At 40.9% G+C, this 27,979-nt stretch overlaps 2 protein-coding genes across 3 annotated transcripts; both read right to left on the reverse strand.

Annotated features, from left to right (window-relative positions):
- Window positions 1–853, reverse strand: LOC130981050 (extensin-like). Its single transcript, XM_057904690.1, has 2 exons — window positions 473–853; window positions 1–267 (listed from the first exon to the last, which is right to left on the reverse strand). Exons 1-2 carry the CDS (start codon window positions 851–853, stop codon window positions 1–3), a joined length of 648 nt encoding a protein of 215 aa, XP_057760673.1.
- LOC130980134 (uncharacterized) lies at window positions 58–27,841 on the reverse strand. 2 transcript variants are annotated; one of them, XM_057903774.1, is made up of 6 exons: window positions 27,487–27,841; window positions 26,873–26,988; window positions 26,523–26,741; window positions 1,044–2,180; window positions 473–933; window positions 58–267 (listed from the first exon to the last, which is right to left on the reverse strand). In XM_057903774.1, exons 1-4 carry the CDS (start codon window positions 27,713–27,715, stop codon window positions 1,047–1,049), a joined length of 1,698 nt encoding a protein of 565 aa, XP_057759757.1. In that variant the 5' UTR covers window positions 27,716–27,841; the 3' UTR covers window positions 58–267; window positions 473–933; window positions 1,044–1,046. The 2 variants fall into 2 exon arrangements, with proteins under 2 accessions (XP_057759757.1, XP_057759756.1); XM_057903773.1 differs by lacking the exons at window positions 58–267; window positions 473–933; window positions 1,044–2,180; window positions 26,873–26,988; window positions 27,487–27,841 and adding an exon at window positions 23,818–26,182 and having other exon boundaries at window positions 26,523–26,714.
- Between the last annotated feature and the right edge of the window lie 138 nt (window positions 27,842–27,979).

Consider the following 27,979-nt stretch of genomic DNA (forward strand, 5'->3'; position numbering starts at 1 on the left):
CTATTTTGGAAGCCTTAGTCCAGGTGTTGGCATGAACTTGAAGATTCTTGAAGCTGTGCCAGAACTTGTAGCAGCAAGTGTTTCAGGTGATGCTGACTGGGTAGGCCTCTGTGGTGCTGCGGAGATGGTTAGTCTTGGAGAAGGTGCTGGAGCAGAAGGTGGGGTAGGTGCTGGAGTAGAATGTGGCCTCCTAATTGGTTGTTTAGGTCTTGGAGGCCTAAATGTTGATGGAGGTGCAACATGGCTTGAATTGTTGGTTATCTGCTCCTAATAGAACACAAAATAAACAAATCGTTAGACATTTTGATCCCCAAGTAAATATTTTTCTGACATATAGATCCCCAAATAGATAATTTATTAGGCAAATAGATCCTTAAGTATTAAGCCAATCAGTCACTATCACATTGAAGATCACATGAATGCAGGCAGCATGACAACAATATGATTACAATAAATTCAACTGAGATTATACCTGTGGCAATGGTTGGGGTGCTGTTTGGGAGACTTGGACTTCATCTTGTGATGGTGGAGCAAATGAAGTATTTTTCGTTGCTGTTGGTTGTCCATTTTTCTTAACCTTTAGGGGTGGTTTAGGCCTTGGTGGTCCCTTGCATGTCTTTGCATTGTGATCAGTCTGACCACATTTTTGGCAAGTGACCATGAATGTCCTTTTTCCCTTTATTGCATCTGGTGAATCCTCAACAGGATCAGGTTTTCTCTTTTTCTTCGTTGGGCGCCCAGGAGGTCTCTTAATGGTGGGTGGCTCTGGAGCCAAGAGACCAGTCTTTTTCCAATACTCCTCTGAGTTGACTGGTCTGATTACATGTTCATACGTGGCTCGAAATGCATCCATTTTGAGTCAAGGGTGCACATAAGGTTCTGGCCTATCACACCTCTTTTGTATAGCTGTCAACGCATGAACACATGGAATTCCTGCTCAACATTATCAGGCAGTAACATAAGATCAGCAAAAAAGGAAATTCCTGCTCAAGATTACATGTTAAAATCACAACTGACAAAAAATGAATAATAGACATAATCACCTGTTAGTTGCCACAAGTTGCAACTACAAGTGTGCCTTCCAAGATGCACACCAACTTTCTTTGAATGTCTTTGGACTTTGCCTTTGCATTCATAGCCTTCTCCTCTCCATTTGCACACTTGCACCTAACTCTCTTCTTGTCATTTTTAACATAAAAAATCCTCCTCCCTTCAGCAATAGTGTAATCCTTTAGAGCTTTCTTGAATTGTTCAATTGTGGTAAACTCCATGTTCAGCTGGAGTTGAACTTCACCAAAGGCTGCCTCCTCATTGAATTGAGGCCAGTCAAAACCATCTCCCTCATTATCAGATGATTGAGGTGTATCAAACCCCTCTGACTCAAAACCTAAACCATCAGACTCATCACTAAATATCTCACTATCAACCTCCCCTATACCATGTCCAGCAGTAGAAGTAGGCCTGGCAGTGTACTTGGGCCCAGCTGTGTTATTGGGCCTGGATGTGTGGGTAGGCCCAACAGTGACTTTAGGACCAGCATTCTTCCTTACATTTTTTGCAATTTTTTTCTTGCCAGCCTTCTTATCTCCTTTGTCACCTTTTCTCTTGGTTAAGTTAATGAGCAATTCATCTTCATCATCATCGGTATCACTCTCAAAGCCTGGAGGTGGGGGTTTATATGCCTCATCTTCAGCACTTTCATAGCTATCATAGCTATCACCATCAGAGATTGGATCATCAGACCAGACCTCAGCTTCTCTATCGTCATCAGTGTGTTCTTCATTCATGCTATTATTACCATCATCTCCCTGACTGAGATTCATCTCATCTTCTTCCGACCATTCAACATCTTCCATAATTGGGTGGTCAAAAAACAAGTACAACTCATCAGTTTCTTTATCTTCCCTCTTTGCATCACACATCTCTCTAATTTCTTTATCTCCATAAATAGGGTGTAAGCCTGCTTCCATGCTAGGAGCTCTTGGATCATACCAACACGTCTTCTTGAATTCATGGTAGCCGAATTCTTCAAACAACTTCTTCAAGTCAAAGTAATTCACTAAGTCCAGATCCATTGGAGGATATCTTGTTACATTGCCATTAAGATACAGAAGTTCACCCTTGTTATCTTTGACAAAGCTCCCCCCATGTTGAAACACAGGGGTAACCCACTCAGTCATCTGTAATTTACAAATTTGAAATAGCACTATCAATATCAGAATAATAAACGTTACCCTTAATCAGATAAAATTTGGATAAAATTTCATCAATACTAAATGTTACTCTAACTTCTATTATTTGGATAAATTTCATAATCAGCTTAATACATCAATACGATGTCTTCATCACTTCATATTGTGTCCTTTTCATGTTAACCTCGTATATGTATGCACCACAACACTTATCAGTAACCCATGTGAAACAGTATCAAAGAATCAAAAACAACTTTTATTTCCAGCAACTAATGTTACTCTAACAGAAACAACTACTGCATGATCACACCGTTAAACAATGTCAACAATGATCAACTATACCATCAACAACTTAATCAATAAACTCATCACTATACTAACCTCAACCAGTGGCCGTGGCGAGCGAAACACTCACAGGAGAATTCTTCTACAATAATGCTGACCCGTTCAAACCCTAGCGTCGAAAACAGCAACGGAGGTGGTCGGAAGACTAGAGGTTGACGTCGTGGTGGCTTCCTTAGTAAAACCTAGCAGAAGAGAGGGAGTTCAGAGTAATTTTCTTTTGGTGGAGGGAAGGCAAAGAGATGCTTCAGTTTTGATACTCTTCCTCTCACAAAACGACGTCGTGCCCTATTCTAAAAGGCAGCGTTTTGTACTACTCTGGCTAGGGACCAATTCGTCCGAACGACACACGTGGAATTTCATGGCTGACTCATCACAGTCACACGACACATCTGCTCCTTCCGTTAGTGGTTAACAGAAATGAGAAAAAAAAGGATCAATTTGTCTTACGCCAAAAATCGTTGAGGATCAATGGAGTGATTAATTTTAGTTGAGGACTAAAACGTCCATTTTGAAATTCCTTAGGGACCAATTTGAGTATATACTCAAATTTTAATTTTTAAATTTTAAACTGATTTTAGTAGTTAATTATAGTGTACAAATAATATTTTTGTTGTTTTATTATATGTGCATTTCTAAGATTATATTCTTAATTTCAAAATAATCCAATATCAATAAATGCAATAACTCTTTGATTAAAAAATATAATAATCGAGGAATATAATATAGTGTTTTATATCGTCATTTTTATTTTTTAACTTGACATTAAAATATCAAATATCCACTCATTTAAATAAAATAAAAATTTTATATTTGTAAAAATAAATTTAATAATTTTTTTAAGAATTAAATTGTAAAAATCTAAAACGTCTTAGATTTTAAAACAGAATAACAACAGTTTATTACCAAACAAAACTTGAGCAAAAATTGAAAGAAAACCAAAGAATATTTTCTAAAAAGGGAAAACAAAAGACATGTGACTTTGTTCTTATTACCATATTTATGTGGGTTTTGTCTTATCTCCATGATGCTCTTGTTGAGATCTGAATAGACAAAGGTAAAATCCGGAAGCTGAGTCTGCAATTCATGGAGTAAAATAAGCAATTTCTTATTGTAAAAGGAGATCCCTTTGTTGATGTACTCACTACACTTTCCTATTGGTTTTGAGCGCAGAGTTACTGATGGAAAGCACCCTACTGGAGGAACATTGTTCACAAAGAATTTTCTTGCTCCTAGGCTATGAAGTATCTGTCACAAAAAAGCAATAATAATAATAAACGAAAAGGTGAAAGGAACTCATGCTTTTTTGTTTTTCTTCGATTATTGTATTATTTGATGTAAAAAAATCAAAATAGGAGTGCGGAGTGCCAAACTCCCAAGAGACATGCAGCATGTGTGTTAAGGGGAAGAGAATTGAGATTCACACAAAGTTCAATTGGCTCAAAGTTCTTCACATCCTAGCCATGAATAAAGCTTCACCACCAACCTTCCCTCTTCCAGACTGCCCTCAAGACCACAAGTTCTATAGAAGAGAACCTGGACCGTTTCCTTTTTCCCTTCGACCTAGGACTGCTGCTGAGGTCAAGACCCTAGCTGAAGAATGCCTGTTTTACTGGTTACACAGGCTCCTCCTTGTTACCCAAATCACAGCAAAACCTCAACACTTTCACCCGAAAACACCTTATCACATCATACCCACCATCAAAGGTGAAATTCCTGAAGAAATGCTGTGGTTCATGTGGGCGCTCTCTGTTCAGTACGATTGCGCCATCATAGTTCCTGGAATTGCTATGTACAGATTTCTCTGTGACAAAAGCTTCTCAGGAACAAATCTTGAGAAACTTCTCAAGATGTTTGCACCTATTCCATTTTGGAGAGGAAAACTCTTCAGTGCACTAACAGACCATGACGTTTGGAACATTTCTGATAAGCTGAGACACAGGTTTTACTGTGCCTTTGTCTTAAGAAGGCTATTTGCTTCCCGTCAAGGGATCCTTTACACCAGAAACAACATCAACATTGTTGGTTATTCAAAGATTTGGCCAACAGATGAGAAACACTGTCTCAACAATCTGGCCAAACATCTCACCTTCCACAACAATCCTAACGTTGATGTACTCAAAGAAGCCATTGAAGGACTCTCACTTTCATCAGAAGAGGAAGCTTCCTCCTCCAGGACTGTACAGGAAGAATTAAGAGAATTCCAAGCCAACTTTCTTGCTTCATCTGTAACTTATCCTACACCACCACTCTACCAGGATGAACACCCATGGAATTCTCCTCTTGAAAATCAAGCCACCTATGGTTACGGAAATATTGAAGATGAGGAACCAGGATCAAGGGTCTATCCAATACCGCCAAGCCCAACATATGTGGATGCTGGAATTGAAGATGATGATACTGAGGATCAAAACACAGAAGGACCACATGACCTTGTGGATAACATTGATGAACATGAGCCCATTACGAAATACAGTCCGTGAAGAATGGGACCCAGCAACAATCATAATGTCCAGAAGTAATTATGATATTTTGTCTTTATAATCATGTAAAATATGATGTGACATAAAGTAAGTTTGTCCTTTTATAATCATCAAGAGGAGTGATGTGAGATAAAGTTGTCATAATGTAACCAGAGATAAGATTCCTTCTTATCTCTTAGTAGTGCGGTCCACGTGTCTGTAGCTTGCTTAAAGTTGTTTGTCTTGTTGTAATGATGGATAAGATTCTTTCTTATCCTCTACTACCCAAGAGTCTCTATATATAGAGGGGCTCTCCCATTGTAAAAATCAGAAGTTGATCTTTCAATATAACCATTGTAAGATATTTACCATGAATACTCTCTAAATCTCTCTCTCTCTGAAATCTTGAGTCTCCAATATGCTTATCTTTGCTTACTAGTTTCACGTATGCTCTAGGCTTGCCTCAGTCTTGAGGATCCTTCCTATCAGAAATGAAACTGATCCGATCCATGAGAAGTTCCAGTATTGGAAAGAAAGAACATATCGGCATCCATGACGATCTTGTCATAAGGTCCCTTGAATCCCCAATTGAGATGAGTTTAGTGGGAAATCGGGATAGAGATGACAAGATGTATTGGTCCCTTGGTATGTTCTTTCAGAAGTACGTCTGGATGCACCCCGTGGTATCAGAGCCAAATGAACTAAAGCAAAGAGAAGGTATATTGGAGATAATGGAGAGTAAGAGAGACTTGAAATATTCATGTCAAATCCTGAATCTAGCCGACCTATCTTTTATAATACAGAACTTTCTCTTGATCGTTTACCACCATCTGTTCATAAAACCTTATCCAACAAGATAGAAAACCTTGTTGAAGTCACCCATGTACCAGAAGACTCAAAGATCCCTGCTACTCAACAACCTCTCATAAACCCATACACTTTCTACCACCGGAAAAAGCAGTTTAGTATTCGCCACCTCATAAGAAGGGAATCATCACCTCCTGTTAAGGAAGTGATTCAAACTTCCCGTTTACAACAGTGTGGTCTTCAAGCCACCTCTGCAGAACAGTACGTTACGATTGAGATCCCTCAAGAACTCATTCGTGAATACTTGTCACAAGGATATACTCACCTGCACCTTGGAGCTATAAGATTAATTCTGACCCTACATGGCAGAAAAGGACTACCTGTTACCGCAAAAATCGCACTTTTAGATACCACCTTCAAGGAATACCAACATGCGCTTATTGGAGCACTTGTATCCACTCTCACTAATGGGAGTGTGATTCTTACAATCTCGCCAGATTTTACTATCAGGCTTACAGATCCGACCCTTTCCCAAAGGATTCGGATACAGATCCAGTTGATTGGTGTTACCCAAGACGCCAGTGCTGAACAAGCAACACTTCATCACCAGGTGTTGTACAGAATCCAAGATCATGCTTTGGATCTGAACCTTCCAAACACCACCCATGATGCGCTTTTGATGTTCACAGACAGGAACCATGGTCCGGCCATAGTTAGCATCCCAAGGATGATTCCTCCAGAAGAGCTTGCGTCCATAGTACCACTGGAATGGATTACTAACTATGAGAGAGCTTTTCCACAAAGCACTCCTGACGTCCATACAACAGCACCACCAGCGGTCACACGAGAGACTGACGGAACAGTCAGAACGGTTTTTCAAAGGCCAGGAACAGAAGGACGACCATCCTTTTCTAGACAGTCATCCTCCAGGAAGATCTATATGATCTCTCCTCTCACTGTTCAACATACCAGCAATCAAGATGACCCCCCAATTCACTACTATGAAGAAGGAAAGCCAGTCTATGTCTCACACGTCAATGGCCATTTCATATGGGATGTTGATCACAATATGTGTGACTCAGATTGCGACTGCGATGCTTGGGGAGAATCAGAAGATGAGGACTACTACAAAAAGAAGAAGTCCAAGAAGAACAAGAAGCAGAGCTGTACTGCTCCTCCAAAGTTCTATCCACCAGATGAACCTGAAGAACCACCAAGGTCTTACCTAAGGAAGAAGAAAAAGAAGATCCTTAGGCCTCAAATCTCAGATCCTATTGCTGTACCATGTATAGCAACCCTCAAACCTTATGAGCAGGAGTTTCCTCCTCTACAGGTTTCCACTGACAGTCAAAGGATCACTCGACGGCCATACATAGCCCCAAAAGGAGTAACTCCACAAGGAGTCCAGTCAACTTCACCTCAAGATGAGGTCCTGAATTGGCAAACGGAGAATGCCGTTAGTCAAAACAAAGTCCTGTTGAGAATCGATCACACCTTGGAAACACTCGTTGAAAAGACAGACAACCTGTCCTCACAAGTATACTCAGTTCGAACCCAAGTTGATGAGTTAAAAAGTAGACTGACCATACAAGCCCAAAAACTTGACCAAGACCTAAAGACTTACATCCAAACCCATTACTTTGGCCCAGATTTCCAAAAGAAAGACCAAGAGCTTACCCGTATTAAAGCCCAGATCAGACAAATCGAACAAGACCAAGCCAGACAACCCAAGCCACAAGCTTTGGCCACAGATCCATTAGCCTTATATCCACCACAGTATCCCTACACACCCACTTACATTCCTCCACAACAGCCAACCATAAATGAACCTGACTATGACAACATCTTCAAGACCCATTACCATCTTGCCCGAAGACTACACACAAAGCCTAAGCCACACCCGGTCCAACCTACAGGACCTTCACAAAAAAGGACGCATAATCCACCATGGTCAGAAAGAGAATTTTTCAGAGGAGAAATCTCTGGGGAAAAAACTGAGATAATTTCCAAAGGAAAAGAAGATCAGGCACCAGAAAGGGAGACAATCGGAATGATTAATGCAGACGTCACTTCAAGTGACTCGTTTGAAGAAGTAACGTCTGACTCATCAGACTTTTCGGTAGAAGAATCATCTGAGGAAGATCAAATTGCAGACCTTTCTGCAATAGCAATGGTTGATCAGGCCAACCCAACCTCAGAAGAAGAAGGAGAAGGAATAGTTGTAGAAGAAGAAGATGACAATCCTCCACAGACCAAGTCCACTCAGACAAAAGCAGGCAACCATTATTTCACTTTCGATAACCTTCCTCCTCACAAGTACAGAGAAAGGTTGAATGATTTTGGAGCCTGGATTGATACCAAGATGTCCAGCCCCAATGCAGACATCCAGCAAGTACTTTCTGAGTTTGTCACCAGGATGACCGGCAATCTTAGAGAATGGATAAACACGCTAAGTGAGTATGAGCGAATGCAGCTCACTGGTGGAAGTGCTGCTCAGTTTCTAGGAAGATTGCATAGAGAATTCCTAGGAGACATTGGGATTATCCAGCAAAGAAATTCCCAAGAATACTACGAGATGAAATGCTATTCACTTAATAAGAAAGATCTGGAAAAGCATTTCAAAAGAATGCAGGCCAAATACTATCCTCTTGGAGGACAGAGCAATTCAACGCTTAAGGAAGTGTATCTTGCTTCACTCCCAAAAGAGCTCCTACCAGAAATACGAAGAACAATGGCTATCTACCAGAAGGATATTCCAACGATAACCTTCGGAGAAATCTATCAATTGGCCCTAGCAGCTCTTGATAAGCTCTGCAATCAGCAAGATCTGTTCAAACAGCTAGCCAGGAATTCCCTCAAACTAAAGGGAGCGTGCAACAAGTCTTATCTGCAGATCAAATGCAAGGATAAAGACTCTTGTGACTGCCACACAAAAAAGAAGCACCATTTCAGAAGAACCAGACGATCAGATTTTGATCAAAGCCATTTCAGCAGAAGAAGAAAGTTCAAAGGAAAGAAACGGTTCTTCAGAAAAAAGACTTTCAAGGACAAGCAAACCAACAAATGTTTTCTTTGTGGATAAACTGGGCACTTTGCCAAGAAATGTCCCAATAAGAAGCAGACAAGCAAAAGGGAAATAAAAATGCTTCAATCCCTACAAGACGCTGTCTTAACTCGAGACGATGAAGATCTTGAGTCTATCCTTGAAGAACAGTCAGAAGCAGATGAGTACACAAGGTACATGCTTCATGATCCCGAAAATGATTCCTCTGATGATGACTACAGACCAATCCACTATATGGCATCTGCTCCGCCTCAACAGTGGATGACAGAAGGAGGATGTCTAGGAAGCTTAGGTTCCAAAAGAATTGATGGAATCCAACGACCCCACTTCAAAGTCAAACTTTTGGCGACCAAGTACGATGTACCAAAAAAGGTCGTAGCATTGCTTGACACAGGATCTTGTGCAACCGTTGTCAGGCCCAATCTGTTACCTGATGAAATTTGGGCTCCTCATGATAAGATCTACACAACAGCCAGCCAGGGAAGATTTGTTATTGACCGTATTTCCAGAGGAAATATTGGGCTACAAATATTTCCTGAAATGGTGATTTGGCTGAAGGTTCTGGGAAGCTACCTCCCTGAGAAAGATGTACTGTTTGGTTTTGATGCATATTGCCAAACACAGGGAATGTCAATATGGCCAGAAGGATTAAAATTCAAAAGGAAGTTCTTGCCATTTCTCGAAAACAGAGGCATCTATGAAATTAGCAAGGCTCCTTCAGACTATGAAGCTATTCAGAACAGGTTACTAAAAACTTGTTGTGACAGCCATGACAAGTTTGACCACCCTCTTCCTTTATGGAAGAATCAAGAGTTCTTCATTCAATTGCCCTTCAAGAAGAATGAAGACATCAACCCTACCAAGGCAACCCATTCAGGAATGAATCCTGAAGATCTGAAGTTAGCAAAAGAAGAATGCGCTTCGTTATTGAAGCAAGGTTTAATTGAATCCACAACTTCCAACTGGGCATGCCAAGCATTCTATGTGGAAAAGAGGTCTGAACAGATCAGAAAAAAGAAGAGATTGGTGATTGATTACAAGCCCTTAAATCTTTTCTTGCAAGACGACAAGTTTCCACTACCAAGGATTGACGCCATAACTCCTCGGCTTAGTGAAGCTAAACTTTTCAGTAAGTTTGACCTCAAAGCAGGATTTTGGCAACTGGGTATCCACCCCAAAGACAGATACAAAACGGGCTTTGCATACCTGATGCTCAGTACCAATGGACTGTCATGCCATTTGGACTAAAGGTAGCCCCATCATTATTCCAAAAAACTATGATCAGAATCTTTGAGCCCATACTCCATTCAGCTCTCATCTACATAGATGACATCCTATTGTTCTCAAAGGACGGCCCAACTCATCAGGCCCTTCTGATCCAGTTTACTGAAATTGTGGAAAAATATGGAATAATGCTATCTGAAAAAAAGAGCCTTATTGGTCAGGCCCAAATTGATTTTTTGGGAATGACTTTCAATAATGGTTTCTTCCAGCCTGGAGAGCACATCTCAAAGGAACTGTTAAACTTTCCTGATAATCACCTGACAACAAAGCAGGTCCAACAGTTCTTAGGCATCATCAATTACATCCGTGACTTTCTTCCGGATGTGACGAGACACACAAGTCAGTTGTCAAAGTTACTAAAAAAGCAACCCCCACCTTGGGGCCCTGAACAGACGACAGCTGTTAAGCACCTGAAAGAAGTAGCACAGAAACTCCCACCATTGAAGATTCCTAGCAATGGACAACGCATCTTGCAAACTGATGCTAGTGATAACTACTGGGGAGCTGTTCTCCTTGAAGAGATTGATGGAACAAGACACTACTGTGCGCATGCTAGCGGACAGTTCAAGGAGTCAGAAAAACACTACCATGCTACATACAAGGAGATTCTCGCAGTCAAAAGAGGAATCGAGAAGTTCAGCTTTCACTTGAGTGCATATCATTTCATTGTGGAAATGGACAATACGTCCTTTCCATCCATGCTAGACACCAAAGGGAAGATACTACCAAACTCACAACTTTTAAGATGGAAAGATTGGTTTTCACGCTATAAATTCACAGTAAGACACATCAAAGGAAACCACAACACCATAGCTGACTACCTTTCAAGGGACCAATACATCTTGTCATCTCTATCCCGATTTTCCACTAAACTCATCTCAATTGGGGATTCAAGGGACCTTATGACAAGATCGTCATGGATGCCGATATGTTCTTTCTTTCCAATACTGGAACTTCTCATGGATCGGATCAGTTTCATTTCTGATAGGCAGGGTCCTCAAGACTGAGGCAAGCCTAGAGCATACGTGAAACTAGTAAGCAAAGATAAGCATATTGGAGACTCAAGATTTCAGAGAGAGAGAGATTTAGAGAGTATTCATGGTGAATATCTTACAATGGTTATATTGAAAGATCAACTTCTGATTTTTACAATGGGAGAGCCCCTCTATATATAGAGACTCTTGGGTAGTAGAGGATAAGAAAGAATCTTATCCATCATTACAACAAGACAAACAACTTTAAGCAAGCTACAGACACGTGGACCGCACTACTAAGAGATAAGAAGGAATCTTATCTCTGGTTACATTATGACAACTTTATCTCACATCACTCCTCTTGATGATTATAAAAGGACAAACTTACTTTATGTCACACCATATTTTACATGATTATAAAGACAAAATATCATAATTACTTCTGGACATTATGATTGTTGCTGGGTCCCATTCTTCACGGACTGTATTTCGTAATGGGCTCATGTTCATCAATGTTATCCACAAGGTCATGTGGTCCTTCTGTGTTTTGATCCTCAGTATCATCATCTTCAATTCCAGCATCTACATATGTTGGGCTTGGCGGTATTGGATAGACCCTTGATCCTGGTTCCTCATCTTCAATATTTCCGTAACCATAGGTGGCTTGATTTTCAAGAGGAGAATTCCATGGGTGTTCATCCTGGTAGAGTGGTGGTGTAGGATAAGTTACAGATGAAGCAAGAAAGTTGGCTTGGAATTCTCTTAATTCTTCCTGTACAGTCCTGGAGGAGGAAGCTTCCTCTTCTGATGAAAGTGAGAGTCCTTCAATGGCTTCTTTGAGTACATCAACGTTAGGATTGTTGTGGAAGGTGAGATGTTTGGCCAGATTGTTGAGACAGTGTTTCTCATCTGTTGGCCATATCTTTGAATAACCAACAATGTTGATGTTGTTTCTGGTGTAAAGGATCCCTTGACGGGAAGCAAATAGCCTTCTTAAGACAAAGGCACAGTAAAACCTGTGTCTCAGCTTATCAGAAATGTTCCAAACGTCATGGTCTGTTAGTGCACTGAAGAGTTTTCCTCTCCAAAATGGAATAGGTGCAAACATCTTGAGAAGTTTCTCAAGATTTGTTCCTGAGAAGCTTTTGTCACAGAGAAATCTGTACATAGCAATTCCAGGAACTATGATGGCACAATCGTACTGAACAGAGAGCGCCCACATGAACCACAGCATTTCTTCAGGAATTTCACCTTTGATGGTGGGTATGATGTGATAAGGTGTTTTCGGGTGAAAGTGTTGAGGTTTTGCTGTGATTTGGGTAACAAGGAGGAGCCTGTGTAACCAGTAAAACAGGCATTCTTCAGCTAGGGTCTTGACCTCAGCAGCAGTCCTAGGTCGAAGGGAAAAAGGAAACGGTCCAGGTTCTCTTCTATAGAACTTGTGGTCTTGAGGGCAGTCTGGAAGAGGGAAGGTTGGTGGTGAAGTTTTATTCATGGCTAGGATGTGAAGAACTTTGGGTGGAAGTTCTTTGGTTGGTCTGGAAAGGTAGTCAGCTATGGTGTTGTGGTTTCCTTTGATGTGTCTTACTGTGAATTTATAGCGTGAAAACCAATCTTTCCATCTTAAAAGTTGTGAGTTTGGTAGTATCTTCCCTTTGGTGTCTAGCATGGATGGAAAGGACGTATTGTCCATTTCCACAATGAAATGATATGCACTCAAGTGAAAGCTGAACTTCTCGATTCCTCTTTTGACTGCGAGAATCTCCTTGTATGTAGCATGGTAGTGTTTTTCTGACTCCTTGAACTGTCCGCTAGCATGCGCACAATAGTGTCTTGTTCCATCAATCTCTTCAAGGAGAACAGCTCCCCAGTATTTATCACTAGCATCAGTTTGCAGGATGCGTTGTCCATTGCTAGGAATCTTCAATGGTGGGAGTTTCTGTGCTACTTCTTTCAGGTGCTTAACAGCTGTCGTCTGTTCAGGGCCCCAAGGTGGGGGTTGCTTTTTTAGTAACTTTGACAACTGACTTGTGTGTCTCGTCACATCCGGAAGAAAGTCACGGATGTAATTGATGATGCCTAAGAACTGTTGGACCTGCTTTGTTGTCAGGTGATTATCAGGAAAGTTTAACAGTTCCTTTGAGATGTGCTCTCCAGGCTGGAAGAAACCATTATTGAAAGTCATTCCCAAAAAATCAATTTGGGCCTGACCAATAAGGCTCTTTTTTTCAGATAGCATTATTCCATATTTTTCCACAATTTCAGTAAACTGGATCAGAAGGGCCTGATGAGTTGGGCCGTCCTTTGAGAACAATAGGATGTCATCTATGTAGATGAGAGCTGAATGGAGTATGGGCTCAAAGATTCTGATCATAGTTTTTTGGAATAATGATGGGGCTACCTTTAGTCCAAATGGCATGACAGTCCATTGGTACTGAGCATCAGGTATGCAAAAGCCCGTTTTGTATCTGTCTTTGGGGTGGATACCCAGTTGCCAAAATCCTGCTTTGAGGTCAAACTTACTGAAAAGTTTAGCTTCACTAAGCCGAGGAGTTATGGCGTCAATCCTTGGTAGTGGAAACTTGTCGTCTTGCAAGAAAAGATTTAAGGGCTTGTAATCAATCACCAATCTCTTCTTTTTTCTGATCTGTTCAGACCTCTTTTCCACATAGAATGCTTGGCATGCCCAGTTGGAAGTTGTGGATTCAATTAAACCTTGCTTCAATAACGAAGCGCATTCTTCTTTTGCTAACTTCAGATCTTCAGGATTCATTCCTGAATGGGTTGCCTTGGTAGGGTTGATGTCTTCATTCTTCTTGAAGGGCAATTGAATGAAGAACTCTTGATTCTTCCATAAAGGAAGAGGGTGGTTAAACTTGTCATGGCTGTCACAACAAGTTTTTAGTAACCTGTTCTGAATAGCTTCATAGTCTGAAGGAGCCTTGCTAATTTCATAGATGCCTCTGTTTTCGAGAAATGGCAAGAACTTCCTTTTGAATTTTAATCCTTCTGGCCATATTGACATTCCCTGTGTTTGGCAATATGCATCAAAACCAAACAGTACATCTTTCTCAGGGAGGTAGCTTCCCAGAACCTTCAGCCAAATCACCATTTCAGGAAATATTTGTAGCCCAATATTTCCTCTGGAAATACGGTCAATAACAAATCTTCCCTGGCTGGCTGTTGTGTAGATCTTATCATGAGGAGCCCAAATTTCATCAGGTAACAGATTGGGCCTGACAACGGTTGCACAAGATCCTGTATCAAGCAATGCTACGACCTTTTTTGGTACATCGTACTTGGTCGCCAAAAGTTTGACTTTGAAGTGGGGTCGTTGGATTCCATCAATTCTTTTGGAACCTAAGCTTCCTAGACATCCTCCTTCTGTCATCCACTGTTGAGGCGGAGCAGATGCCATATAGTGGATTGGTCTGTAGTCATCATCAGAGGAATCATTTTCGGGATCATGAAGCATGTACCTTGTGTACTCATCTGCTTCTGACTGTTCTTCAAGGATAGACTCAAGATCTTCATCGTCTCGAGTTAAGACAGCGTCTTGTAGGGATTGAAGCATTTTTATTTCCCTTTTGCTTGTCTGCTTCTTATTGGGACATTTCTTAGCAAAGTGCCCAGTTTGTCCACAAAGAAAACATTTGTTGGTTTGCTTGTCCTTGAAAGTCTTTTTTCTGAAGAACCGTTTCTTTCCTTTGAACTTTCTTCTTCTGCTGAAATGGCTTTGATCAAAATCTGATCGTCTGGTTCTTCTGAAATGGTGCTTCTTTTTTGTGTGGCAGTCACAAGAGTCTTTATCCTTGCATTTGATCTGCAGATAAGACTTGTTGCACGCTCCCTTTAGTTTGAGGGAATTCCTGGCTAGCTGTTTGAACAGATCTTGCTGATTGCAGAGCTTATCAAGAGCTGCTAGGGCCAATTGATAGATTTCTCCGAAGGTTATCGTTGGAATATCCTTCTGGTAGATAGCCATTGTTCTTCGTATTTCTGGTAGGAGCTCTTTTGGGAGTGAAGCAAGATACACTTCCTTAAGCGTTGAATTGCTCTGTCCTCCAAGAGGATAGTATTTGGCCTGCATTCTTTTGAAATGCTTTTCCAGATCTTTCTTATTAAGTGAACAGCATTTCATCTCGTAGTATTCTTGGGAATTTCTCTGCTGGATAATCCCAATGTCTCCTAGGAATTCTCTATGCAATCTTCCTAGAAACTGAGCAGCACTTCCACCAGTGAGCTGCATTCGCTCATACTCACTTAGCGTGTTTATCCATTCTCTAAGATTGCCGGTCATCCTGGTGACAAACACAGAAAGTACTTGCTGGATGTCTGCATTGGGGCTGGACATCTTGGTATCAATCCAGGCTCCAAAATCATTCAACCTTTCTCTGTACTTGTGAGGAGGAAGGTTATCGAAAGTGAAATAATGGTTGCCTGCTTTTGTCTGAGTGGACTTGGTCTGTGGAGGATTGTCATCTTCTTCTTCTACAACTATTCCTTCTCCTTCTTCTTCTGAGGTTGGGTTGGCCTGATCAACCATTGCTATTACAGAAAGGTCTGCAATTTGATCTTCCTCAGATGATTCTTCTACTGAAAAGTCTGATGAGTCAGACGTTACTTCTTCAAACGAGTCACTTGAAGTGACGTCTGCATTAATCATTCCGATTGTCTCCCTTTCTGGTGCCTGATCTTCTTTTCCTTTGGAAATTATCTCAGTTTTTTCCCCAGAGATTTCTTCTCTGAAAAATTCTCTTTCTGACCATGGTGGATTATGCGTCCTTTTTTGTGAAGGTCCTGTAGGTTGGACCGGGTGTGGCTTAGGCTTTGTGTGTAGTCTTCGGGCAAGATGGTAATGGGTCTTGAAGATGTTGTCATAGTCAGGTTCATTTATGGTTGGCTGTTGTGGAGGAATGTAAGTGGGTGTGTATATGGGATACTGTGGTGGATATAAGGCTAATGGATCTGTGGCCAAAGCTTGTGGCTTGGGTTGTCTGGCTTGGTCTTGTTCGATTTGTCTGATCTGGGCTTTAATACGGGTAAGCTCTTGGTCTTTCTTTTGGAAATCTGGGCCAAAGTAATGGGTTTGGATGTAAGTCTTTAGGTCTTGGTCAAGTTTTTGGGCTTGTATGGTCAGTCTACTTTTTAACTCATCAACTTGGGTTCGAACTGAGTATACTTGTGAGGACAGGTTGTCTGTCTTTTCAACGAGTGTTTCCAAGGTGTGATCGATTCTCAACAGGACTTTGTTTTGACTAACGGCATTCTCCGTTTGCCAATTCAGGACCTCATCTTGAGGTGAAGTTGACTGGACTCCTTGTGGAGTTACTCCTTTTGGGGCTATGTATGGCCGTCGAGTGATCCTTTGACTGTCAGTGGAAACCTGTAGAGGAGGAAACTCCTGCTCATAAGGTTTGAGGGTTGCTATACATGGTACAGCAATAGGATCTGAGATTTGAGGCCTAAGGATCTTCTTTTTCTTCTTCCTTAGGTAAGACCTTGGTGGTTCTTCAGGTTCATCTGGTGGATAGAACTTTGGAGGAGCAGTACAGCTCTGCTTCTTGTTCTTCTTGGACTTCTTCTTTTTGTAGTAGTCCTCATCTTCTGATTCTCCCCAAGCATCGCAGTCGCAATCTGAGTCACACATATTGTGATCAACATCCCATATGAAATGGCCATTGACGTGTGAGACATAGACTGGCTTTCCTTCTTCATAGTAGTGAATTGGGGGGTCATTTTGATTGCTGGTATGTTGAACAGTGAGAGGAGAGATCATATAGATCTTCCTGGAGGATGACTGTCTAGAAAAGGATGGTCGTCCTTCTGTTCCTGGCCTTTGAAAAACCGTTCTGACTGTTCCGTCAGTCTCTCGTGTGACCGCTGGTGGTGCTGTTGTATGGACGTCAGGAGTGCTTTGTGGAAAAGCTCTCTCATAGTTAGTAATCCATTCCAGTGGTACTATGGACGCAAGCTCTTCTGGAGGAATCATCCTTGGGATGCTAACTATGGCCGGACCATGGTTCCTATCTGTGAACATCAAAAGCGCATCATGGGTGGTGTTTGGAAGGTTCAGATCCAAAGCATGATCTTGGATTCTGTACAACACCTGGTGATGAAGTGTTGCTTGTTCAGCACTGGCGTCTTGGGTAACACCAATCAAGTGGATCTGTATCCGAATCCTTTGGGAAAGGGTCGGATCTGTAAGCCTGATAGTAAAATCTGGCGAGATTGTAAGAATCACACTCCCATTAGTGAGAGTGGATACAAGTGCTCCAATAAGCGCATGTTGGTATTCCTTGAAGGTGGTATCTAAAAGTGCGATTTTTGCGGTAACAGGTAGTCCTTTTCTGCCATGTAGGGTCAGAATTAATCTTATAGCTCCAAGGTGCAGGTGAGTATATCCTTGTGACAAGTATTCACGAATGAGTTCTTGAGGGATCTCAATCGTAACGTACTGTTCTGCAGAGGTGGCTTGAAGACCACACTGTTGTAAACGGGAAGTTTGAATCACTTCCTTAACAGGAGGTGATGATTCCCTTCTTATGAGGTGGCGAATACTAAACTGCTTTTTCCGGTGGTAGAAAGTGTATGGGTTTATGAGAGGTTGTTGAGTAGCAGGGATCTTTGAGTCTTCTGGTACATGGGTGACTTCAACAAGGTTTTCTATCTTGTTGGATAAGGTTTTATGAACAGATGGTGGTAAACGATCAAGAGAAAGTTCTGTATTATAAAAGATAGGTCGGCTAGATTCAGGATTTGACATGAATATTTCAAGTCTCTCTTACTCTCCATTATCTCCAATATACCTTCTCTTTGCTTTAGTTCATTTGGCTCTGATACCACGGGGTGCATCCAGACGTACTTCTGAAAGAACATACCAAGGGACCAATACATCTTGTCATCTCTATCCCGATTTCCCACTAAACTCATCTCAATTGGGGATTCAAGGGACCTTATGACAAGATCGTCATGGATGCCAATATGTTCTTTCTTTCCAATACTGGAACTTCTCATGGATCGGATCAGTTTCATTTCTGATAGGCAGGGTCCTCAAGACTGAGGCAAGCCTAGAGCATACGTGAAACTAGTAAGCAAAGATAAGCATATTGGAGATAATGGAGAGTAAGAGAGACTTGAAATATTCATGTCAAATCCTGAATCTAGCCGACCTATCTTTTATAATACAGAACTTTCTCTTGATCGTTTACCACCATCTGTTCATAAAACCTTATCCAACAAGATAGAAAACCTTGTTGAAGTCACCCATGTACCAGAAGACTCAAAGATCCCTGCTACTCAACAACCTCTCATAAACCCATACACTTTCTACCACCGGAAAAAGTAGTTTAGTCTTCGCCACCTCATAAGAAGGGAATCATCACCTCCTGTTAAGGAAGTGATTCAAACTTCCCGTTTACAACAGTGTGGTCTTCAAGCCACCTCTGCAGAACAGTACGTTACGATTGAGATCCCTCAAGAACTCATTCGTGAATACTTGTCACAAGGATATACTCACCTGCACCTTGGAGCTATAAGATTAATTCTGACCCTACATGGCAGAAAAGGACTACCTGTTACCGCAAAAATCGCACTTTTAGATACCACCTTCAAGGAATACCAACATGCGCTTATTGGAGCACTTGTATCCACTCTCACTAATGGGAGTGTGATTCTTACAACCTCGCCAGATTTTACTATCAGGCTTACAGATCCGACCCTTTCCCAAAGGATTCGGATACAGATCCAGTTGATTGGTGTTACCCAAGACGCCAGTGCTGAACAAGCAACACTTCATCACCAGGTGTTGTACAGAATCCAAGATCATGCTTTGGATCTGAACCTTCCAAACACCACCCATGATGCGCTTTTGATGTTCACAGACAGGAACCATGGTCCGGCCATAGTTAGCATCCCAAGGATGATTCCTCCAGAAGAGCTTGCGTCCATAGTACCACTGGAATGGATTACTAACTATGAGAGAGCTTTTCCATAAAGCACTCCTGACGTCCATACAACAGCACCACCAGCGGTCACACGAGAGACTGACGGAACAGTCAGAACGGTTTTTCAAAGGCCAAGAACAGAAGGACGACCATCCTTTTCTAGACAGTCATCCTCCAGGAAGATCTATATGATCTCTCCTCTCACTGTTCAACATACCAGCAATCAAGATGACCCCCCAATTCACTACTATGAAGAAGGAAAGCCAGTCTATGTCTCACACGTCAATGGCCATTTCATATGGGATGTTGATCACAATATGTGTGACTCAGATTGCGACTGCGATGCTTGGGGAGAATCAGAAGATGAGGACTACTACAAAAAGAAGAAGTCCAAGAAGAACAAGAAGCAGAGCTGTACTGCTCCTCCAAAGTTCTATCCACCAGATGAACCTAAAGAACCACCAAGGTCTTACCTAAGGAAGAAGAAAAAGAAGATCCTTAGGCCTCAAATCTCAGATCCTATTGCTGTACCATGTATAGCAACCCTCAAACCTTATGAGCAGGAGTTTCCTCCTCTACAGGTTTCCACTGACAGTCAAAGGATCACTCGACGGCCATACATAGCCCCAAAAGGAGTAACTCCACAAGGAGTCCAGTCAACTTCACCTCAAGATGAGGTCCTGAATTGGCAAACGGAGAATGCCGTTAGTCAAAACAAAGTCCTGTTGAGAATCGATCACACCTTGGAAACACTCGTTGAAAAGACAGACAACCTGTCCTCACAAGTATACTCAGTTCGAACCCAAGTTGATGAGTTAAAAAGTAGACTGACCATACAAGCCCAAAAACTTGACCAAGACCTAAAGACTTACATCCAAACCCATTACTTTGGCCCAGATTTCCAAAAGAAAGACCAAGAGCTTACCCGTATTAAAGCCCAGATCAGACAAATCGAACAAGACCAAGCCAGACAACCCAAGCCACAAGCTTTGGCCACAGATCCATTAGCCTTATATCCACCACAGTATCCCATATACACACCCACTTACATTCCTCCACAACAGCCAACCATAAATGAACCTGACTATGACAACATTTTCAAGACCCATTACCATCTTGCCCGAAGACTACACACAAAGCCTAAGCCACACCCGGTCCAACCTACAGGACCTTCACAAAAAAGGACGCATAATCCACCATGGTCAGAAAGAGAATTTTTCAGAGGAGAAATCTCTGGGGAAAAAACTGAGATAATTTCCAAAGGAAAAGAAGATCAGGCACCAGAAAGGGAGACAATCGGAATGATTAATGCAGACGTCACTTCAAGTGACTCGTTTGAAGAAGTAACGTCTGACTCATCAGACTTTTCGGTAGAAGAATCATCTGAGGAAGATCAAATTGCAGACCTTTCTGCAATAGCAATGGTTGATCAGGCCAACCCAACCTCAGAAGAAGAAGGAGAAGGAATAGTTGTAGAAGAAGAAGATGACAATCCTCCACAGACCAAGTCCACTCAGACAAAAGCAGGCAACCATTATTTCACTTTCGATAACCTTCCTCCTCACAAGTACAGAGAAAGGTTGAATGATTTTGGAGCCTGGATTGATACCAAGATGTCCAGCCCCAATGCAGACATCCAGCAAGTACTTTCTGAGTTTGTCACCAGGATGACCGGCAATCTTAGAGAATGGATAAACACGCTAAGTGAGTATGAGCGAATGCAGCTCACTGGTGGAAGTGCTGCTCAGTTTCTAGGAAGATTGCATAGAGAATTCCTAGGAGACATTGGGATTATCCAGCAGAGAAATTCCCAAGAATACTACGAGATGAAATGCTGTTCACTTAATAAGAAAGATCTGGAAAAGCATTTCAAAAGAATGCAGGCCAAATACTATCCTCTTGGAGGACAGAGCAATTCAATGCTTAAGGAAGTGTATCTTGCTTCACTCCCAAAAGAGCTCCTACCAGAAATACGAAGAACAATGGCTATCTACCAGAAGGATATTCCAACGATAACCTTCGGAGAAATCTATCAATTGGCCCTAGCAGCTCTTGATAAGCTCTGCAATCAGCAAGATCTGTTCAAACAGCTAGCCAGGAATTCCCTCAAACTAAAGGGAGCGTGCAACAAGTCTTATCTGCAGATCAAATGCAAGGATAAAGACTCTTGTGACTGCCACACAAAAAAGAAGCACCATTTCAGAAGAACCAGACGATCAGATTTTGATCAAAGCCATTTCAGCAGAAGAAGAAAGTTCAAAGGAAAGAAACGGTTCTTCAGAAAAAAGACTTTCAAGGACAAGCAAACCAACAAATGTTTTCTTTGTGGACAAACTGGGCACTTTGCCAAGAAATGTCCCAATAAGAAGCAGACAAGCAAAAGGGAAATAAAAATGCTTCAATCCCTACAAGACGCTGTCTTAACTCGAGACGATGAAGATCTTGAGTCTATCCTTGAAGAACAGTCAGAAGCAGATGAGTACACAAGGTACATGCTTCATGATCCCGAAAATGATTCCTCTGATGATGACTACAGACCAATCCACTATATGGCATCTGCTCCGCCTCAACAGTGGATGACAGAAGGAGGATGTCTAGGAAGCTTAGGTTCCAAAAGAATTGATGGAATCCAACGACCCCACTTCAAAGTCAAACTTTTGGCGACCAAGTACGATGTACCAAAAAAGGTCGTAGCATTGCTTGACACAGGATCTTGTGCAACCGTTGTCAGGCCCAATCTGTTACCTGATGAAATTTGGGCTCCTCATGATAAGATCTACACAACAGCCAGCCAGGGAAGATTTGTTATTGACCGTATTTCCAGAGGAAATATTGGGCTACAAATATTTCCTGAAATGGTGATTTGGCTGAAGGTTCTGGGAAGCTACCTCCTTGAGAAAGATGTACTGTTTGGTTTTGATGCATATTGCCAAACACAGGGAATGTCAATATGGCCAGAAGGATTAAAATTCAAAAGGAAGTTCTTGCCATTTCTCGAAAACAGAGGCATCTATGAAATTAGCAAGGCTCCTTCAGACTATGAAGCTATTCAGAACAGGTTACTAAAAACTTGTTATGACAGCCATGACAAGTTTGACCACCCTCTTCCTTTATGGAAGAATCAAGAGTTCTTCATTCAATTGCCCTTCAAGAAGAATGAAGACATCAACCCTACCAAGGCAACCCATTCAGGAATGAATCCTGAAGATCTGAAGTTAGCAAAAGAAGAATGCGCTTCGTTATTGAAGCAAGGTTTAATTGAATCCACAACTTCCAACTGGGCATGCCAAGCATTCTATGTGGAAAAGAGGTCTGAACAGATCAGAAAAAAGAAGAGATTGGTGATTGATTACAAGCCCTTAAATCTTTTCTTGCAAGACGACAAGTTTCCACTACCAAGGATTGACGCCATAACTCCTCGGCTTAGTGAAGCTAAACTTTTCAGTAAGTTTGACCTCAAAGCAGGATTTTGGCAACTGGGTATCCACCCCAAAGACAGATACAAAACGGGCTTTTGCATACCTGATGCTCAGTACCAATGGACTGTCATGCCATTTGGACTAAAGGTAGCCCCATCATTATTCCAAAAAACTATGATCAGAATCTTTGAGCCCATACTCCATTCAGCTCTCATCTACATAGATGACATCCTATTGTTCTCAAAGGACGGCCCAACTCATCAGGCCCTTCTGATCCAGTTTACTGAAATTGTGGAAAAATATGGAATAATGCTATCTGAAAAAAAGAGCCTTATTGGTCAGGCCCAAATTGATTTTTTGGGAATGACTTTCAATAATGGTTTCTTCCAGCCTGGAGAGCACATCTCAAAGGAACTGTTAAACTTTCCTGATAATCACCTGACAACAAAGCAGGTCCAACAGTTCTTAGGCATCATCAATTACATCCGTGACTTTCTTCCGGATGTGACGAGACACACAAGTCAGTTGTCAAAGTTACTAAAAAAGCAACCCCCACCTTGGGGCCCTGAACAGACGACAGCTGTTAAGCACCTGAAAGAAGTAGCACAGAAACTCCCACCATTGAAGATTCCTAGCAATGGACAACGCATCTTGCAAACTGATGCTAGTGATAACTACTGGGGAGCTGTTCTCCTTGAAGAGATTGATGGAACAAGACACTACTGTGCGCATGCTAGCGGACAGTTCAAGGAGTCAGAAAAACACTACCATGCTACATACAAGGAGATTCTCGCAGTCAAAAGAGGAATCGAGAAGTTCAGCTTTCACTTGAGTGCATATCATTTCATTGTGGAAATGGACAATACGTCCTTTCCATCCATGCTAGACACCAAAGGGAAGATACTACCAAACTCACAACTTTTAAGATGGAAAGATTGGTTTTCACGCTATAAATTCACAGTAAGACACATCAAAGGAAACCACAACACCATAGCTGACTACCTTTCAAGGGACCAATACATCTTGTCATCTCTATCCCGATTTTCCACTAAACTCATCTCAATTGGGGATTCAAGGGACCTTATGACAAGATCGTCATGGATGCCGATATGTTCTTTCTTTCCAATACTGGAACTTCTCATGGATCGGATCAGTTTCATTTCTGATAGGCAGGGTCCTCAAGACTGAGGCAAGCCTAGAGCATACGTGAAACTAGTAAGCAAAGATAAGCATATTGGAGACTCAAGATTTCAGAGAGAGAGAGATTTAGAGAGTATTCATGGTGAATATCTTACAATGGTTATTGAAAGATCAACTTCTGATTTTTACAATGGGAGAGCCCCTCTATATATAGAGACTCTTGGGTAGTAGAGGATAAGAAAGAATCTTATCCATCATTACAACAAGACAAACAACTTTAAGCAAGCTACAGACACGTGGACCGCACTACTAAGAGATAAGAAGGAATCTTATCTCTGGTTACATTATGACAACTTTATCTCACATCACTCCTCTTGATGATTATAAAAGGACAAACTTACTTTATGTCACACCATATTTTACATGATTATAAAGACAAAATATCATAATTACTTCTGGACATTATGATTGTTGCTGGGTCCCATTCTTCACGGACTGTATTTCGTAATGGGCTCATGTTCATCAATGTTATCCACAAGGTCATGTGGTCCTTCTGTGTTTTGATCCTCAGTATCATCATCTTCAATTCCAGCATCTACATATGTTGGGCTTGGCGGTATTGGATAGACCCTTGATCCTGGTTCCTCATCTTCAATATTTCCGTAACCATAGGTGGCTTGATTTTCAAGAGGAGAATTCCATGGGTGTTCATCCTGGTAGAGTGGTGGTGTAGGATAAGTTACAGATGAAGCAAGAAAGTTGGCTTGGAATTCTCTTAATTCTTCCTGTACAGTCCTGAAGGAGGAAGCTTCCTCTTCTGATGAAAGTGAGAGTCCTTCAATGGCTTCTTTGAGTACATCAACGTTAGGATTGTTGTGGAAGGTGAGATGTTTGGCCAGATTGTTGAGACAGTGTTTCTCATCTGTTGGCCATATCTTTGAATAACCAACAATGTTGATGTTGTTTCTGGTGTAAAGGATCCCTTGACGGGAAGCAAATAGCCTTCTTAAGACAAAGGCACAGTAAAACTTGTGTCTCAGCTTATCAGAAATGTTCCAAACGTCATGGTCTGTTAGTGCACTGAAGAGTTTTCCTCTCCAAAATGGAATAGGTGCAAACATCTTGAGAAGTTTCTCAAGATTTGTTCCTGAGAAGCTTTTGTCACAGAGAAATCTGTACATAGCAATTCCAGGAACTATGATGGCGCAATCGTACTGAACAGAGAGCGCCCACATGAACCACAGCATTTCTTCAGGAATTTCACCTTTGATGGTGGGTATGATGTGATAAGGTGTTTTCGGGTGAAAGTGTTGAGGTTTTGCTGTGATTTGGGTAACAAGGAGGAGCCTGTGTAACCAGTAAAACAGGCATTCTTCAGCTAGGGTCTTGACCTCAGCAGCAGTCCTAGGTCGAAGGGAAAAAGGAAACGGTCCAGGTTCTCTTCTATAGAACTTGTGGTCTTGAGGGCAGTCTGGAAGAGGGAAGGTTGGTGGTGAAGCTTTATTCATGGCTAGGATGTGAAGAACTTTGGGTGGAAGTTCTTTGGTTGGTCTGGAAAGGTAGTCAGCTATGGTGTTGTGGTTTCCTTTGATGTGTCTTACTGTGAATTTATAGCGTGAAAACCAATCTTTCCATCTTAAAAGTTGTGAGTTTGGTAGTATCTTCCCTTTGGTGTCTAGCATGGATGGAAAGGACGTATTATCCATTTCCACAATGAAATGATATGCACTCAAGTGAAAGCTGAACTTCTCGATTCCTCTTTTGACTGCGAGAATCTCCTTGTATGTAGCATGGTAGTGTTTTTCTGACTCCTTGAACTGTCCGCTAGCATGCGCACAGTAGTGTCTTGTTCCATCAATCTCTTCAAGGAGAACAGCTCCCCAGTATTTATCACTAGCATCAGTTTGCAGGATGCGTTGTCCATTGCTAGGAATCTTCAATGGTGGGAGTTTCTGTGCTACTTCTTTCAGGTGCTTAACAGCTGTCGTCTGTTCAGGGCCCCAAGGTGGGGGTTGCTTTTTTAGTAACTTTGACAACTGACTTGTGTGTCTCGTCACATCCGGAAGAAAGTCACGGATGTAATTGATGATGCCTAAGAACTGTTGGACCTGCTTTGTTGTCAGGTGATTATCAGGAAAGTTTAACAGTTCCTTTGAGATGTGCTCTCCAGGCTGGAAGAAACCATTATTGAAAGTCATTCCCAAAAAATCAATTTGGGCCTGACCAATAAGGCTCTTTTTTTCAGATAGCATTATTCCATATTTTTCCACAATTTCAGTAAACTGGATCAGAAGGGCCTGATGAGTTGGGCCGTCCTTTGAGAACAATAGGGTGCATCCAGACGTACTTCTGAAAGAACATACCAAGGGACCAATACATCTTGTCATCTCTATCCCGATTTCCCACTAAACTCATCTCAATTGGGGATTCAAGGGACCTTATGACAAGATCGTCATGGATGCCGATATGTTCTTTCTTTCCAATACTGGAACTTCTCATGGATCGGATCAGTTTCATTTCTGATAGGCAGGGTCCTCAAGACTGAGGCAAGCCTAGAGCATACGTGAAACTAGTTTTAAAAGATAATAAAAAATCAGTTTAATACAGTCTAAATTATTTTATTTTGTAGTCATATATCTTATTTTGCATTTTTTAACCATTGCTGAAATAATTATATAATATTAAATATAATAAATATATAATTATAGATATTATATATAAAAAATCATAGATGATAAATTAAATAAAATAACTTTAAATTTTTTTTTGTCTAACGTTAGCCGGATATATATGAAATTGTTCCGGGCAAAATCTTAGGGATAAATGTGTTACTTTTATCAGTTTGTGCAATAATGTACTCGTTAATTGTATATGTAAATAAATTTGACATACCTGCAAGCGTATTTTGAATTCATTTATGAGGTAGGAAGCAAATTTCCTACTACCACGAAATGTATTGTTTTTGAAGTGATCATTCACACCCGAAGATAAGAAAAACAAGGATTCAGATACATGCTTCTCCACTGCTTCTTCACCTAACCCCTTTGGCAGAATCTCCTTAACTGTCCTCTCGAATCCCCTTATTTGTTCGTCCATTATAAATGAAATTTCCTAATTAAAGCAAGCACAAATAGTATACGGTATCATAAATTCGTTTAATTTTTAAAATAAGTAAAAAAGAAGAAGTAATCTTTTAGCTAATGAAATTTTGAAGTAGAGGTGTGAGAATACGAGCTACTAACATTATTGGTGTCTGGCAAAATTCCAGAACCCGCCGATGCGTAATTTATGCCTGTAGTTATGACTCTGTTTGAAAGTCCCAAGTACGCAGGGGCAAAAGGAAGACCAAGGTATATAGCTGCAAAAATTAAAAAGAAAACAATTGAATCATAAAAATGATGCAACTAAATCTAGATCCAAGACTCAAGAGTGAACTAAATGTAAAGAAATACTAATCTTAATCCTCTTTGGTAGTTAGATGAAAGTTATAGTACAGTTTCTTCTTTTTGTTGGATCAAGATGTATGTACGCTAAATCTTCTTTATATAAATTAGCAGAAATTTTATTATAGGCGGGCGTTATGTTTTTTTTTTTTTTTTCTTTCTAACACTATTTTCTAGTGCGATCATTAGCATACACAAGGATATTTGAGCAATTATACACACATATTTTCTATATACACAAACTACAAAATAAAAATTTAGATGGGTAACTTTTTTAGTCAACATGTAACCAATTGTTTGGTTGAGTTTTTGAGTGGGAGTTTTATTTGTATGTTAACAGTAAATAAAATATGTTCTGCACAAATCAGTAAGAATCTTGTAGAATGAATGATTCTAGATATATAGTTTCTCACCAAGGAAATCAGCAACAGTTTTGCCATTAGTGCAGCGACCAGTGGGTGTGCCGAAATCTATGCCATAAGGAAAGAAATCAACATTGTGGTTGTTACCACAGTCAACAAATGAATCACCGAACACATACAGTGCTGGAATCTGTTTTGATTGCTCAGTCTTCGTTGCAAATGTTATGAGTAGCAACACGGTTAGGATCAAACTATGATTTAGATGGTTGTTCGTACTCATTTTTTTGGAGTCAATTTAATTGTGTATTTGAAACTATGAATATGAATTATGATATGATGGGGTTACTTCTGTCATGGCGTCCGCTTTTTATAGTAAGGAGGTTCTAGGAACGCTTATTGTTCTATAATGGGGTTTGGTTCTTTGACGAAAAATTCCTAGTGCTCCTTCTAAAGAAAAATATCTCATATAATATGACAAATTTAATAATTATGTTTAGACATATTTACAATAAAGTCAAAAGAATATATAAAGTTGGATCTAATT

This window comes from Arachis stenosperma, chromosome 5 (assembly GCF_014773155.1).
Source record: "Arachis stenosperma cultivar V10309 chromosome 5, arast.V10309.gnm1.PFL2, whole genome shotgun sequence".
NCBI lineage: Eukaryota > Viridiplantae > Streptophyta > Magnoliopsida > Fabales > Fabaceae > Arachis > Arachis stenosperma.

What these genes read in the sequence shown, in the direction of transcription:
- LOC130981050 (XM_057904690.1), bottom strand. Translation starts at nt 853, where the DNA reads ATGGATGCATTTCGAGCCACGTATGAACATGTAATCAGACCAGTCAAC. An exon ending in CACCCCAACCATTGCCACAG is followed by an intron (nt 268 to 472) that starts GTATAATCTCAG and finishes GTGTTCTATTAG; the next exon opens with GAGCAGATAACCAACAATTC.
- LOC130980134 (XM_057903773.1), bottom strand. Translation starts at nt 26,017, where the DNA reads ATGACAAGATGTATTGGTCCCTTGGTATGTTCTTTCAGAAGTACGTCT.